This window comes from Ambystoma mexicanum, chromosome 11, assembly GCF_040938575.1.
Source record: "Ambystoma mexicanum isolate Mex_15411 chromosome 11, UKY_AmexF1_1, whole genome shotgun sequence".
In the NCBI taxonomy this organism is placed as follows: Eukaryota; Metazoa; Chordata; class Amphibia; order Caudata; family Ambystomatidae; genus Ambystoma; species Ambystoma mexicanum.
Window position 1 is genome coordinate 1,371,784,424 of NC_090934.1, and position 17,974 is coordinate 1,371,802,397.

Below are 17,974 nucleotides of genomic sequence, written 5' to 3' on the forward strand. Positions count from 1 at the left end.
ACCCTGTTCCCATTATAGCGAGCAAGGGGACCGGGGGCACACCCTCAACCCCCATTCCCCTTTTTCGCTATAATGGAGCCCAATGGCCGATTTGACCGAATTTTTTGTTGTATGATCATTTTGTACAGCCTAACTTCGGTCAAATAGGCCTTACGGTCAAATAAAATCGGTCAAATTGGCCAATACCCAAAAAAGAATGTAAAACCTACACAAGCCAAAAAAAGCCTAGGATTCAGAAAGCACTATCTAACGGTCTCATTTTGGTTCAAGACAATTCATATGAATTTTAACTACCCCTGATAAACAGAGATTTCACCCCAATATATAAACAATGAAAAGAGTGAGGAAAACAGTGACACTGCAGGAGGCGCTAAAAAAACTTTACCTGTCATTGCTTCCAGATGGAGAAGCAGAGATTTCGGAGCCTCTGGATGAATTGATTCAAGCAGCCGAGTTAATGAATCAGTTGGCACCTACGAACATAGAAGCCCCACTCATCGAAGAAGCCCCGCCCACCAAGTTCATGACACCATTCAATCTACTATTAAATACCAATTTAATAAGGGTGATAGTGATGTGAAGTACTCTTAAATCATGGTATAACATGGCGAGTTTCTTAACGTTGGAGCAGAGAAGGAATGAGATGGAGAACATCTCTAAAATACCTGCTCTGCCACAGAACACCCACATTTATTTTTTTAAACCTTATGCAGATACTAATATACACAGCACCACATCTAGCCTAAATGCTGGTAATACAAAGCGTCTCTATTCAGCTGGAGTACAGAAAGTAGCTGTAAATCCAATACAAATGACGATTCCAGCAATGACTTTAAAAAACTGTCATACTTTAATCTTACAATGTAGAGCTTCTCCATGTCCTCAATGTGTACTAAATAGATCAAGTATTTTAGATGTGTTTAACAGTGTGCATATTTTAGAAGATGTACAATCTAGTGACATAAAACAAGTGGAGTTTTTACAAGACAGTTATCTTGGAATAGTGAGACTATGGACTCAATCTGGAGTAATCCGAAATATACTTTGGCAAGCAAGAGCTCAATTATATCAATTGGTTCTAGATTAAAGTTCTGGATCTGGAATTAAGGTTCTGGATAAAGCCCAGGTCCTGGATATCCAGAACCTGGGCTTTATCCAGAACCAAGCAAGTTTGAGGGAAGAAATTGACCCTGAGCAACAATGCAATGAAGTACAAAACACTAACTATTGTTCCACAAAAGAGAAATGTTAATCAATTGCTAAGAGTTACTTTTACACAAGGGGCGTTCAATGAAGTTCGACAAGTGAAATTTATGACCGCTCAATCACAGGCAAATATGAACTGAGAAAGAGACTTTCGTATTGGATTAGACGTAGCCGAAAGATAACAATTCAATGGAAATACAACTTAAGGTTTAAAATTTAGCGTGCTGGAATAAAATAGGGTTTAACCATTTGTAATTTAACAAAATTGATATCTTTAAGATCTTTGATATTATTATGCTTCAGGAAACTTGGCTGCTAAAATCCCCTGTGTGGGAACGTTATGTTTAACTCTACTACCTGCCACCAGAGGGGCCATGGGTCGTCCCGCGGCTGGCCTTTTGGTATCGGTGAGATGTCTATAATTCACATTGGAGCCATGACCATCCCTAATGTATTCACTTAACTTGTTAAGTTAAAAACCCCTCAAGGGGATATGGCACTTCTTAATCTTTACTGGAACCATGCAGGCATAACAGATCATTTATTTTTATTGGGCAGATCACAAATGCTAGATTTGATCAGTAATAAACCTTCAATTGGACATGTGGCGATTTAAATATCAATTCCATACCGTATAATAAAGCAAATTTAACGGATGCTGCCAGGAAATGGTTGGTACTAATGCACGAGAGGCCATTCCTTATGATGAATGGAACACTAAAGGGGATATCCCGCCTAAAGCAACCTGGAAGCGAGATAACTTGTCAACTACTATCGACTACATTTTTGTTCAAAGAAATATGTGTAATTAAATAGAAAATTTCGAAGTTCTAAGCAAGCCTAAAACCGATCATGATCTATTATCGCTAACTTGGAAATGGCCCGTATCGACTTATGAGGTGGAATATTACTCAGCTAAATTGTTCCTCACAGGAGGGAAGAATAGAGATTTAGGTGGACAGATACCTCCTTGGCAAATATGAATACATATAGCTTTAATCAGAATGTAAAACTCAACTCTGAACTAGCTGATTTGGAAGGCTATATTGCTATTATGAGTGTATTTAAATTACAGCCGTCTTTCAAACTAAAACCGTGCTCTAAGCACGAACATGTTTTTGACCTCGTATTGAGTAATAAGAAAACATATCTGCGGAAAGTAATTAGAGCAGTTGCTCATTATGATATAGCCGTGAGATTACCTATAATTCGACACCTTTAGATGAGGCACTGTAACTGGTGTAAATTCCAACAGGCACATATCTTGCAACAAGATAGAGATCATATGTTGAATGTTATTGCATCGAAGAACAGTAGTCAAATTTGGGCAACATTAAATAGTGCCCGTCATGAAAATCAGCTGCCATTCCAAATTAATGCTGTTTAGGAAGCAAGATAGATTCAATATTTTGAGCAGCTTTATGGCACCAGCAATAAAAGCTGGGACACAGCCACTAAATTGTGGAATACTGGGGAGACAATTGTATTTGATAGAGATGATATTTTGTTGCACACAGCCAAATTGAGTGGTTCTAGGTGTGCAGGCCCAGATGGCCTTACACATGTGATGTTAAAGGCACATCCTGACACCTGGGCGGATATTTTATTTAATGTTTTTACCAATGTATTGCAATCCAAACAAATTCCTCTGACCTGGAAAAAATCCATAATTATCCTGATTTTCAAAAAAGGCAATTGTGAGCTCCCCCAGAATTAACTCCCAATAGCTTTGCTTCATGTTCCTGGTGGAATTTTTGCCTGTTTTGCTGCTGAGCGATTTTACACGTTGGGTGAACATGAAGCAGCTCGTGGATAATTTTCAGACCGGCTTGGTTACAGGCTTGGGGACATCAGTAAATGTATTGGCATTGTTGCTAATAAAGTATCGAGGGCAGAAACCAGGGCAAACAATTTATATGGCATTTATTGATTTTAAAACTGCCTTCTATTCAGTCTCAAGGGAACTTTAATTTGATAAATTAGAAAAAGCAGCACGTCCCATATATATATATATATATATATATCGGCCTTGATTTCACAATTTACAATACCTCTGTACAAATTTGTTTAACCAAAGAAGGCCAACTCTTGCAGCCTATTATGACACTTAACTGCCTGAAGCAGGGATGCATATTTGCTGCAACTCTTTTTAATTTCTTCATAGCTGATATTGGCAAATTCTTTAAAGACATAGTTTCGGACTCTCCTAACCTAGGTTCATGTGCGTTACTGTGGATCTTATATGCTGATGACCTGGTTTTACTGTCCAAAACACTGAAAGGGCTACAAAATTGGTAACCACCTTACAAAACTACGCCTTAAAGAACCATTTATCCAAGACTTTGGAAAAAACTAAAATTCTAATCTGTGGAGAAAAACAACACAAAAAAGTGAAGCTTCAAGTGGATGCTGCATAAGACCTTGATTGATGTAGTCAATGAGTATTGCTATCTTGGGTTAAATACGAATAACAACTTGACAGATCTTCCCTACCATCTTGAATTAAGGAAATAAATGCAGACAGTAGTATCGCAAGCGAGATTGATACATAATAAATATGTGAAGTTTTCCTATGAGCCTTTATTAATCTATTATAAACAGAAAGTGGTTCCTATTGTGACCTATGGTGCTGAGACTAGAACTTACAAAGGAATGGCATATTGTACCAGGCTTGAAGGTCTATTTTGGAAAAAAGTGCTAGTGCTGCCACCTAGCCAACCAATGGGGATCATAAGATATGAGATGGGGTTGTTGTCGCTCAACATTATTGTTGCATGGAAAATCTTAACTGTGTATAGAAAACGTCTGATGGCCCCTCCCTCAAAGACCTTGTTATCTAAGATAGCCTTATTGATTACTTCTAATATGGATAGCTCACTGTTGCCTTGAATACGCGTGGCAATCAAATATATGGAAGCCGCTGATATATCGGCAGAAATGCAGATGATTAAGCCGACAAGAGCGAAAACTAAGCTATGGGGGAATGACTGGCAGATAACATGGCAGTTGTGCCTACGGTCAGAGTTTAAAAAATGTTAGTTTTAACCTGAAATCCTTGAATAACCCAGAACCGTACATGATAAAATGTCCAGCACCTGAATATAGGACACTGTTTATTCGATTGAGGCTAAACCTATGGCCCACTAGAGATCTCTTGGGAGTATGAACAAATGAACAAAGGTGACTATTGCTGACAGAGCCTGTCGATACTGTAGAAATCGTCTCTATCCTGAAACGTTAAAGCATAATTTGGTGTATTGTCCAGCCCTTTTAGTTTTGAGAACACTGTATTTACAGCATTTGTTTAAAGATTTAAAAATGTTGACAGATAAATTGCGGGAAATAATTTTCAGCGGCAAACGTATCTGTTACCTTGGCAGTAATGACATTTTTAGAATTACCTATTTTGGGCCCAGTAGTGCATTAATCTAGTCTACAGTGCTATATTGTGTAATATGCCTAATGTGAATTCTTTAGTAATGTAGCTAATGCTAATTCATGTATCTTATCAAAGAGAAAAGTCTGTTTTTTTTAAACACATAATAATTTAGAAATTTTGTATGATGTGTTGAACGGTTGAATTTATTTTAACAACCATATCAATAAAAACAAAATTGTTCATTTTCTATTTTTGTAATCTTCTCTCACATCCTTTGCTAATTAAATGTTTTTTGTATTTGTAGGTGGCAAATATGTTTTATATTGTAGTGATCATGGCTGTTGTCCTTCTCAGTTTTGGAGTTCCTAGAAAGGCAATTCTTTATCCTAACGAAGAACCATCCTGGTCTCTCGCCAGGGATACTGTTTTTCAGCCATATTGGATGATCTTTGGTGAAGTGTATGCCTATGAAATTGACCGTAAGCATGTGAATTTACAGACTGCAAATAAGATTTTTGTCTTCCTTGCCGTTATTTTGTTTGTTTGAAGCATGCACTGTTCTCTTTTATCGCTACAATATACAGGTTGAATAACTGGATTGTCAAGCATAATATAGTAGGGTTGCTCTTCTTCATCAGTGGTGTCTTTGTTTATACATGACACAAAACACACTGGGCCTCATTTCGAGTCTGGTGGTAAGCCTGCCGGTAATAACGGTGGCGTGCCGCCAGACTAAAAAAAATGACCAGTTCCTAACTTCATGGTAACACCGGGGTATTACAATCCCAGTGGCTGGAAAGTCAGGCGCCGGTAATTTTGTAAGTCCCCATTCCTATGGAGTCCCATAGGACTCTATGTGAATGGGGACCACGGATGCACCGGTACCGTGTGCAACAGTGGCGGTGCTTTTGTGAAAGTCTGCAGGCGGGTGCCGTTCCGCCCGTCCGGTCTGACCCTGGCAGCGGGACGGCTCCCGTCCGCAGACTCGTAGTATACGGGTCGGTGTGGGTCCGGTAACAGCAGTGTCTGTTACCGGACCAGCACACTTGTAATGATGCTTACTGACTCTTATGTTTGAATGATTGAAGCCATTTTATAATGGATACTTTCTCAATCGATAAAACATCTCCTCTAGCCAGTGTGGAACTTTGGTGTATTTATTTCTTAGGGACACATTCCTCCCACTGATTCCTCATCTTCTAAAATATCCAGTCGGCACCGGAAAGCTTTTTTCAGCAACTAGTAAGTGATTTCAACCCGGCACTCCACCTAAGTCAATGCCTAGCGTGTGATGCACAGCTGGAACCCTTAATTATTTATTTACGTCTACAAGTTCTTTTATTTCTGAATGATATACCCTTATATCACGCCCCTCTCTTTGAATCCCCCCCAACCATCCCTCCCACCCCCCCGGTCACACTGAACCAGGAAGCAGGCTGTTTTGCAAAGTTAAAAGGATTTATTTTATGGATTTGCACAATATATATAGATCACAATATTTCATATTTATACAATGATCACCAATGGGGTGATGTCACAACAACTCTCTTTAATCACACGGAGTAATGATAGGTAAAATTATGCAGCTTAGAATAATACTTTGTGTGGGTTCAATCAAAATGCAATGTGATCGCTCTTTCCCCTGCACACTACTCAATCCCCCCAATATGCAGTATAAAGAGATGGAAGGAGTGAAAACAGGTTTCAGGAATACACACTCAACAAATACAGTATCAAGCCCAATTTCCCGCCAGCAAACACAGAGAAAAACAGGAATGATTGCAACTTGTCAAAATGGTTTTGAATGTGGCTTTGAATGGAATGGTAAAAACACTGAACATGGATTTAATTCACTAAAATGGTTTCAATACTAGTGGGAGCTGCTTTGTATGGGATCAGACAAACACTAGCAATGATTATTGAGTAACTAGCAGGTTGAAAACTTAATTCTGAGGTCGGATGCAATGTACAGCTGTTCCACACGTGATAGATTTGAGCCAAATGAAAAATTTGCGGCAAACTTTTCTGCGCACGGTAAGCGTGATTGCAGAAAAACTATAAGGATGTTAGCTTCAAGTAGACACTTAAATTAAGTTTCTAGCATACATGGGGCCTCATCACGAGTTGGGCTGTATTTCCGGCTGTAATACCGCCGACTGTAATAGCCCTAGCACCGACCGGTACGGCTGTATTACCGCCGGAACACGAGTTGGGTGTTAACGGTAAATCCCCATTCCCCATTGGGTCCATTGGATTCAAATGGGCATTTTCAGCGGTAATTATGCGGGCTAATACAGCCGGCGGTAATACAGCTGAAAACAGGGGATTTTCACCTCCAGAGAAAGGCTGGAGGTAAAACAGCCCGTTTAGCGGCCAACTCGTGATAGGGCCAGCCCTTAAATGCGGCTGTAATACCGTTACCACCGCATTTAAGGGCTACAGCCCAACTCGTGATGAGGCCCATGGTGTAGAAGTTATGAAGGTTTTTGTGGAGGTCGTTTTTTTCAGAAAGAGTCAAACTTTACAAAACAGGGTTGCGCTTTTTAAAATTACAAGCAAGGTTTCTTACGCTAGGGAGACTATGAAGCCTCAAACTACACGACAGCACAGCCACCAGTCCAGCGATGCCTCTGGATGGTTTTTGCCCGCCGAGAGGCTTGCCTTTCTTCAGCAAATATAAGATGATTTTAACACTACTATTACAAAAGGACTATAGGGTAAGAGAAAGATTCAGGTAAGACAAAAGGTTTTCTACAATGCAGTTCTCGATATAATAGAAGGGGTTTGGATAGGATTACTTATGGATAAGATATATGCTAGTGACAATCCTATGCTATGGATACTCACTACCACTGTTTGGAATGGACCCGTCAGAGATCTGGTCAAATATTTCTGGACTGGAATTCTGCTAGCACACCGGACTGGACTCGAGGCACTCTGGTTCTGCACTCAGCACGGCACTCTGGACACTGCACGGCAGGATTGGACTGGATCTGACGGCTTGGTTCTGGTTCGCTGCTATCTGGTCACAGCTCTGCTCTACTGGGTTGGATCTCTGGATTCTGGCAAGAATTCTTAGCAAGAAAGCAGCACAGCTCAGCCAGGCAGTTCTTTTTGTTGTTCCCGTTAAAGGTCTGGGGTCAAAATCTGGTTTCAGGATTTTTAAAGGCCATACTGAGAAGGGTTCAGCTTTGGAAATGGGCCTTTTTGCTTTCAAAGTTCTGGAGTCTGGAATATGGATTTCTCTTGCAAAGTGCTCCGCCAGCAATCGGATGGTGGGTGAATGTGTGTCTCTAGGTCCTAAGCTATCTCTATTTATGTATTTTCTAAAAGGGTGGGTATGCTGACTTCTACTAGGCACACCCCCGGGTATTCTATTGGTTAGGGTCTTTCCTCTCCCCTGATTTGAGAAGAAAACAGGGTGTCATGACGACACTGTGTTTTATGATCCAGGAAGAACCTCCCCTTTGTTTCTGCACAGAAAACCTATTTTTCTTACAAGACATATTTACAATATTACAAACTTGCTAGCAACAGCATATTGACATCACAGATTCGGTGGAGCAAGTATTTATCCGAGCCCCATCACGGTGAGAGCTTGGGTCTAGATTTGGCAATTTTTCACACTTTTGGTCTGGTACCCAATGTCAGATTTGTCCACATTTTTACACACGTGTGTGCATGATATCTGGGCATAATCATGTGAAGTTTCATGTTTCTGGCATCACCACAATTGCTACAAAACCACAAATTGTGTAGTTATGTCCCTGAACATAGCACAGAGTTCTGAGTAGTTTTAAAACGTGACCAGCATTTTCATATTAACAATACTGTCAGTTTACACATTTTTACAATCTTGCATAGTCCTCTGTCAGTCCTTTTAAAAAATATACTATATATACATAACTGTCTGTCCCGCCTCCAAAGTTTTGGTGGGTCAAGAGCAATCCCCGCCTCTGTCCTCTGGCAGGGAGTTCTGTTGACAGTTGCATCTGCATCTCTTTTCAATCAAGGGAGTCTTTTGTTTCTCCCCAGAACAGCAGAGCAAAATCCCCTCCCCTCTTCATTAACACCTGACTGGGAGTTCCTGGGCTTTGATGAGAAGCAGGAGAGATGCCTTTTGTTGGAGCCAACTGTGGAATTCGTTTTGAAGCTCTTTGGCTGGCATCAGATTTACTTTAAAGTCAATTTGTTTAAAATTGTCTTTGATAAAAATAAACTTAGATTTTCAAAATAGGCAAACAACTCTAATTCCAGTCATTTTAAACATAGAGATTAAATAATTGCAACCTATATTGTTTTTGATAGCAAGTCACTTAATTTCAACCATGTGATTTTAACTGTACAAGTTAAGCTTCCAATGTACTTAATTGACAGCTGTCACACAGGCAGCCGGCGGTACTGCACCCATATTCTGAAAGATTTTTACAGGCAAGGACACTTTTTAATGTGGATATTCTTGTGATGGAATCTGCTTTTTCTGACAATGTGTGCTTATGTGGATTCTTTAATAAGGCGACGGTTAACGCCCAGCAAGGATGTTGGACCTATTCTGATGTTTGGGAACCATTATTTTGTAATTTCAGCAACCAAGAGAAAACGGATTTCAGAGCACTTCTGGGTTTCCTTGCAATGAAGCACTGCCTTTCATATGGTTTCCCTTTTCACTCTGTGGGCAGCCCAATGACAGGTTTTATCAGTGTGGTCCACTGTTCCCCCACTGACACAGGCAAAGTAGATTGGCAGCCATCTTTCTGGTTTCACAGCGCAATTTTCATGGGTTTAGCGCGCATAAAGCTTTTTGCTGCCATTTTGCTGGTTCTGGTGCCACCAGCACACAGTGATGTCGCAGGGCAGAGCCTAGTGGGTCAATGCATCCCACACTAGGTAAGCTGATTGGCGCCGCCCTAGACTCATTCACCTGGTTAATGCTGCCACATTGTTGCTGGAATAAAGAAACCGAAATGGGTCTTGATTTCAAACAGCGCCTCCCCAGGATTGTTTTCTAATTTGGAACCTAAGTCTAGGCTTCCTAATGCAACAATAGGTAGTTACATTTTTGAGACAGAATTCAAAATTATCCCAATACACTGTCAATGGTTACTCAAACATAAATTATTTTAATAAAAATAATTTCAAATGCTGAAAAGATCAGAACATTGAGGCAACACGTGTTTCAAGCCTGGCTCTTCTTCAGGGCCCTCATACATTGGTCTGATCACTGCTATAATGGTCGATTTTAAAGATCCATTTGAAACAATTGATGTGAAATTACAGGCCGTAACTGACTGATGACTTTTTTAAATTCCTGATATTATCCACATTTCTTTGCTAGACGTGTCCTGCCATAGGGATGTTGGTATTTCTTTTCACATACCCATATTGTTAAATGCTTCAAAATTTCTACTGACTTTGCAACGCTCGTACATGAGAATAGGAGCTCCTTGGGTATCCTTCAATCAGGAGACTGCACACCCTTTTGATAACTAAATTATGGAATCTATATTATCCACTTATCTAGCAACAAAAAAGTGGATAATATCAGAAATTTTATCAGCCATTTGATATGCAGACAGTGGACAGTAATTTCACATGAATTGCTTCAAATGGACCGTTACAGCAGTGATCAGCTAAATGTATGAAATCCCTGAAGAAGAGCAATGCTTGGAACATGTGTTGGCTCATTGTTGTGATCTTTTAAGCATTTGAAATTCTTTGTATTAAAATTATTTGTTTGTCTAACCATTGAAAGCGTATTGGGATAATTTTGAATTCTGTCTGAAACAAGTCACTATTACTGCCACAGGTAGCCTAGACTTAGGCTCTGAATTAGAAAACAATTGTGGGGAGGCGCTGTTTAAAACCAGGACCCATTTGTGTTTCTTCTCACATACGTTAGGGCAGCGTCTCATACTATTAGTCTCATCACGACCGCCATGACCCCCGTAATTAGACTATTCTAGCAGGAAGTGAAATGTTAGAAGTCCTATTCCCTGCTTTCTGTTGTCACTGGCATGCTTGCATGGAGCTGTCGGTGGCAGTTTCCAAATTACACTCGTCTGGAAAAGTAATTTTTGTCAAGATGTTGATACCAAAACCGGGTTTCAGAGCCTGTAAAACGTGTCATGGGTCACTGTTGGGCCTGCACTCCTTGTGTCTTTTCTATTTAGTCAAAGACCACAATATGGAGGAATGTGGATCCTGTCAGATGACACTGAAAGCCGTTTAAGAGATATTCACATTCCTCGTTGAAGATTACCCCAGTTAAATCCATGGTAGTCCAAGAAAAGTGACACAGAGCCTCGACTCTTCTGGCCATCATTTCAGGTCAGAGGAGAAGACAAAAAACGCAGCCGCCATTCTATAGGCCATCTTCATCTTGAAGGATGCGCTTGTCGTTCTCGCCAAGGAGACATAAGAGGTGCTGTTTTAAATCTAAGTAGTCAGGTAACGCAGAATTCCCTTTGGCATTTCCTGCTAAGGAGTAGTTGGAAGCTTTTACATCAAACATATACTGGAAAGTGTTTTTTCTTTTAAAACCCCTCCTTTCCTGAGACAAAAATGTAAGCGCTCGACATCACCCCTGCACGATTCCAATCTCGAACACATGTTGGAAGGAAAAACCTAAGAAGCAGTCCAAGGTGCCATTGCCTTTGACGTCATTGGCCTCGTAGTCAACGGCTCTGATGCATTAAAAAATACATACTCCCAGAGACACCTGCCCAGATGGTACCCCGCTGTCCCCTGGGGTGTTCCACGGCGGACCCCTTCCCACCTCGGTTGACCCATGAGCCTGGGGGCACAACAAACAACTTGCACGTGGGGAAAACCTGGGAATGGGCAATCAAAAGAGACAGTCAAAGATGAAGTAATTTGCTAGAACAGACCCACCACAACAAGGGGACGACCCCGGTCCCTCGCAATTGGACGTTTCAGCCCTCAACCAAATATTGCTAGTACTAAAAAGGGGCACAGACAATTTGGGTGCTAAAATTGACGTGCTAACATGTAAAGTATACGTCTCCACGATCAAAATTGACACTGTGTGGCGGGATGTCGGAAGCGGAACACCGGATTGGGGATGGAGTGGAAAAAATTGCGGAACTTGACAACAAGGAGAGGTGGCGTTCCTACAACAAACAGTCAAAAGGGTGGTAGCCAAGAGTGACGACCTCGAAGAGAGATCGAGAAGAAATAATCTAAGAATTGAGGGGGTCGCCGAGTCTACTCTGATTGATAATATGAAACTATTTGTGGAAAAATTGCTCATGGAAGTCCTAGACAACCCACCAGTCATGGACTTGTTCATTGTGGAGGGGGCCCATCGATCACTTGCAGTCAGGCCACCCGCGGGGGCCCCCGAGAGAGCTGTAATCACTTGCATATTCATCTATCGGGACATCCTGCTTCGGGCGGCAAGAGAAAAAAAGACCTTGCGGTGGTGCTCAGCAACGATACGAATGTTCCCAGAATATAGCCAACAGGTACAAGATCAGAGGAAACCCTTCCAAACTGCGAAAAACATCCTAAAGAAGAGAGACAAACGCTAGTCAATGATGTTCTCCGCTAAACTCAGGGTTATTCACTCCAGAATCCGCAGAACGATATGCCTCGGAAATCCCAGACCCAAGGGCCTCCCCGCGCCATTCCCCATAGGCCGGTCTGGTGAGGACTTTTCACATGTCAAGCTCATCTGCGGGCCCCCCCCGGTATCTCCCGGGGCTCTGCAAGGCAACTACTGGAATCATTAATAAGAATGTAAACATCATGGTGAATGTTAAATGTGGTATTGAGCCTCTTGCCAACAGGAGGCAAACCGGCCGCCGGCACCCCCGTGCCCAGCAGCAAAGTAATCAAGACAAGATTTGATGGTTGGAGTTAATTGGGAGGGTGGTGGGTTTGTTTTGCCCGGTAGGTTCGTATTTCTGGCATGGGAGGAGGGGTTGTAGGGGGTGGTTGCAGTATTACACCAGTTGCTACACCAGGTTCAGAAGGGTGGGGCGGGGGGGAACTTTCTTCCGGGACCTCTGGGTCCTTTGCACACTCAGAATTCACAAAGCACCTAATATATTATATGGTAATCAGAACACCAGAGGCACATTCTTCAGTCCCTAACCTCAGTCCAGACATAACGTGACACATCCCCATGGGGTAGACTGCCCCACCAATACGAACATTACCCTGGTCACATGGAACATCCGGGGGTTCACTAATGGAAAAAAGACGTTTTATTTCAAATTATGTTAGGAATCACCACGCAAACGTCCTTTGTATTTAGGAAACTCTCCTAGGGAAGGAACGCAAACTCCCTGGTCGGGCAGGTTGGGGTGTTCATAGGTATGGCTCGTCTTATACTACCCACTTCTGAGGTGTCGCAATATAAAACATTGTTAATTAGAATTCAAGTTGCACAAGCTGGGTCGATTCATCCTGGTAGCTGGGGAAATTGCGAGGTGGTCAGTTTTATTCATAAATATATATGGTCCTAACTACGAGTGCCCGGAATTCTTTCAGACCTGCTCCGAACACATACGTACATATCCGGAATATGAGGTGGTTTGGGTGGGGGATTTACAATATAACCCTGTCGCAGGCAAAGGACAGGTCCAAATCCGTACAGACAACCCTCACCCGGGCGGGCCAAAAATGGACATCCATTGCAGTAGATTACGCCCTGGTCGACATATGGCGTCTCCACCACCCCGACAGCTGCGAATTCACCTTCTATTCGAGCATGCACAGGAGTTCCTCCAGGATCGACTATATCCATATGTCCCCAGAATTGGCCCAGGCATCCAATAGAGCGTTGATTCTACCCCAAACCCTGTCTGCCCATTCCCCGGTCCTGGTGCAGTTCTCGGGTCTGTCCACCCCTCCCAAGCAACTTCGATGGAGATTCAGAGCCCCCGAGCACTAGAGGACATAGCATTCCGTGAAGATATCTGCCAAGCTTTTTCCGAATTCTTCCAACTGAACACGGAATCCATCTCGGATCTAGGGTGGTCTGGGAAACGTTGAAAGTTTATATCCGGGACTGGTGTATCTCCCAGGAGGGGGCGCGTCCTGAAGAGTATCCGTAGAGCGATTGCGTCCAAAGAAAAAGTTTTAAAGTATGGAGATCCGTCAGGCCCAGAAAGACTTCCCCGAACTTCAAGCCAGTTTGGAGGTTAAGAAACAAAAGATCTGCTCGCTGATGGCCAGTGAGGACAGATTCTTGGGTTACCCAATAGTGGCCGTTTGATATGGGGAGGGGGACGGTCCGAATAGTAGGACTCTGGCTTGGGCCATCAGGAAGGAGCGATACTTAGATCCCATAATAGAAGTCGAGACAACTGAAGAGGAATTCACTAGGGACTCGAGGAGAATAAATGACACGTTCCGACAATACTATGAGAAGCTATATGCGACCCAGTGTACAGCAGGACGCAATGTTATAGTACAATATCTAGCTAGGATGGCCCTGGGGTGGCTGGACCCAGAGGTCGGAACGTTCCTAAACCATCCTCCCACGGATGAGGAATTCCTTAAAATAATACGCTCCCTTCCCAATAGTAAGGCCCCTGGGACTGACAGCATTACTGCCGAACTATATAAAAGCTTCCCGGCCCTACTCATCCCCCAACTATGCAGCATGTTTGAGGCGCCTAACTCAACGGGGGTGCTCCCCGAGTCCACCAGGACAGCTCTAGTAACGGTACTGCTTAAACCAGACAAAGACCCAAAAAAATACCCCTGTCGTTGGTAAACACTGACAACAAGATCCTGGTGAAGCTTTTTGCTGACAGGCTTTTACCCCACATGCCTGGCCTGGTCCTTCCAGACCAGGCAGGCTTCATACCGGTCGCTCCACACAAACCAATCTGCAGAGATTATTCACCCTGATGCACAATGTGAACCGTGAGGTCCCAATAGCAGTGGCAGCTCTGGATGTTGAAAAAGTATTCGACTCTGTCGAATGGCCGTTTCTGTTTGAGGTCCTTCAGCGTGCCTGAATGGGCACCTCGTTTCTACACTGGATCCGGCTGTTATACACGACCCCCGCGTGCCTTGGTGTACACCAACGATATTCAATCCAAACCTATTCATCCATCTCAAGGTACTAGATAGGGTTGCCCTTTCTCCCCTATCCTGTTTACCCTGGCTATTGAGCTGGTCGCATGCGCACTGAGGAAATACCACGTCCACAGATGGGTTACAATCCGCTCACACAAATCTATTGTCTCTTTATACGCGGACGATATGTTAATATATGTTGAAAGCCTGCAAATCAACCTGAACCCCGTGGTGGAAGAGATCACCAAATTTTAGCCCTATCCGGCCTCCGAATCAACTGGACCAAATCCGAAGTACTCCCACTCACTGCAGGGGTTTCCCCACAAGACATTGGTAACGCCTTTGCTTGGTGCCCGCAGGGAATCCGCTATTTAGGCATCCAATTATCCACATCCCCAATCAGGCTATACAAGGAGAATTACATTGCAGCCTTACAATACCTCAAACACAGGGTGAACACATGGGTGTGCCTCCCCATTTCCTAATCGCCCCGAATTTCACTATCCAAGATGATGGTCCTGCCAAAATTATTATACGTCTTCAATAAGGCCTCCCATGTCCTTTTGAACCGATTAAAGAGCATGATCACCAAACTGATCTGGGCCGGGAAACAACCTTGCATTTCACCAGATACACTATGCAGTCTGTGCTCCCAGACCCCTGACCTCTTTCTATACTACTTGGTTGCCCAGGTTCAATATGCCATCTGGTGGTGGTCCCCCACAGGCAACATCCCCCCCTTGCGCCTTGAGAAGGCTATTACCAAACCTGATGATCTCAGGGGTCTCCTGTGGGCCACGCAGGAACACCACATGAGGGCAGAAATACAACCCTTGGATCTCACCCTCAGAACTTGGACCGCTGGGTGAAATGGGCCGGGGTGGGACAATGGTATTCCTCCTCAATGGCCATATACCAGATCAGTGGCATACCACTCACACATGAGGCTATCTTCATACAACACTTCACTAACCTACAGATCCACACAATATTCAATATTGCCCATGAAGGCAAATTCATATCATGGGAAGACCTGAAATCCAGGGGTATATGGACCCCCATCACACAGCTTTTGTATTTCCGGCTGCGGGAGGTATTGAGGGCCACATGGCCAGACTTTCTGAACATGCCTCGCACATCTCCATTACTGGTGTACGCTACTATGCCAACATCCACCAGGAAGTTGATTTTGAACCTATATGGTATGGCCCGGGTACTCAGATCCCCACTGGCAGTCCATTATAGGGGAAAATGGGAAGGTAACTTGGAGAATACACCGTCGGACGACCAGTGGAGCTTAATATGCGCTCAGACCAAAACAGTTTCCATTAACAATAGAGTCTGTCTGATTCACTTTAAATTCTTACACCAGATGTATTACTCCCTCTCTACACAAACTGTTCCCACTCAGATCCCCGAATTGCAAGAGGTGTGACCACGCCCCAGCAGACTTTTACCTCGTCGCCTGGCTCTGCCCTCAGGTTGTCTTTATGGTCTGGCATAGCGGAAGCAATGCCGAGTATGGTCGACAACCCCGTTCTACTTACCCCTGAAATTTGGCTGTGGCCCTAGTTGAGTCTGGCTCCCGGAGCGAGAAACGGCTTGTTGGCTTGGCCTCCGTGGTCGCTAGATACCTAGTGGCGCGTACATGGGTGTCTACCCGAGCACCTACGTTTCAGCACTGGCTCAATCTTGTTGAGAACAGAGGGAGACACAGTACAATCTGACGCGTCCACCTAACAGCAAACCTAAGGACTAATGGGCAGCCTTTTGGAGCTACATGTCCAGGGAGGCAGATCATGAAACCAACCTCAATGTACAGGGGCCCCATGATGCTCCGGGTGGCACCCCTCCGGGTCGAATTCCCTATGTTCATTCACAACTGAGATGTCTGAGTGTTTAAAGTTGGGATCACAATCCATGGACAATTTGCTAATTTCAATGGTGCCGCGTGCCTCATAGAGACTGGTAATTTGTGTGCAAGTCAGTATTGTTTGTAAAAGATGGAAGAAGGTAAAGGGAGGGGCATGTTGCCCCTAGTTGGTATTTTTATGTACTGTTTAACATGCAAAAAGTTAATAAAAACTGTTTTAAAAAATAAATAATTGAAAAGAAAGCGATAGAATGGAATAAACCTAAGTTTATGAGGAGATGGGGGAAAGCTGAATGTGTTGTGAGTTCCCAAAATCCCTAACGAACCGGGGACCACTGTGGGCTTCACTCATGCCCCCACACCCAGACTCTCTGGCACTCCTGATGTGGAGTGGTACCAGACAGTACCACCCACTTCCTGGCTCCACACACAAATTGCATATAGTAGCTCATGAAAGCTGCAGCTTTCCTAGGGAATGCAAGACAATATAAGGGATGTCCGGCCCTGGGAGGGCCGGAAGAAGGCCACAGAACAATATGGCCAAAGAAGCAAGTGAAAATCTCTGCATAGCCATGTGCGGTAAATGTGAATGTGCATGGTAAAAAGGCTGCAAAATAGTACAAATGCAACTGCTGCCACTGACTTGTCTTAATGCACATATGGAAAGTAACCAAATATCTCCTGTAAAAAAGGCTAGAGTGATACAAAAGTAACCCCGCAGCACTGCATAGTAAGATGTTGTGTGCAGTGGGGTGGGTGGAAAGATAGGAAGGGTCTCCCCTTCCTGGACTGTACTTCTTTGAGGAGAAGTCTAAACTTACCAGCGGGATGGGGGGTGGGGGCAGAGGGGGAGAGTGGTGCATGGTCTCTGCCACAAGGTAGCAATGGGATCGGCAATAGCCACATTGAATGGCATGGCCCTCTCAGTAGAGGTTACCTCTTCCGAAATATGAGTAAGTTCATAGCCGGACAAGGGTTTGGCTGCGGCACTCCCACCCAGGGCATCTACCACCCTGTCCACAGTGGCTCGGTTTTTGGAATTTGCATGCCCATAGGGATGGGCCTGCTGTGTCTCCAAGTTCGGACAGATGTCCAGGTCACTGGCATCATGGAGGTCCTCAGCTAGGGCAATTATATCTGCCTGAATGGTAAAGAAATCCCTGCATCCGGCACCAGCATAAGCAGGGTCAAGCTCAGGGGAAATGTCATTGCCTCCATCGTCAAAAATCATAGATATAGTGCTGAAAGATTGTGCTCTTGACTGTGGAGCGTGAAACCGCTTTGCGGTTTGCGCCGAGGGACGCATCGGTGCTCGAGGCGCACTGGTTATCAACGGCACCACTGTCGGGCCAACCATACTCTGCGCCAAGGCCAAAGGCTTTGCAAACATCGTGGTAGGGGTCAACTTGGGGCAGTGGTCACCAGGCACCATTGGAGCCACCTTAGCCTGCTGCGACAAGATG

General features: G+C 43.8%; 1 protein-coding gene across 2 annotated transcripts in view; it reads left to right on the forward strand.

The window, feature by feature from the left end:
* The window catches only part of TRPM7 (transient receptor potential cation channel subfamily M member 7), a 2,599,208-nt gene that overhangs the window by 1,679,417 nt on the left and 901,817 nt on the right, over positions 1-17,974 (forward strand). For both annotated transcript variants that reach the window (XM_069624956.1, XM_069624955.1), the window contains exon 22: positions 4,890-5,064. In XM_069624956.1, coding sequence (XP_069481057.1) covers positions 4,890-5,064 — 175 coding nt within the window. The remainder of the gene's footprint in view (positions 1-4,889; positions 5,065-17,974) is intronic.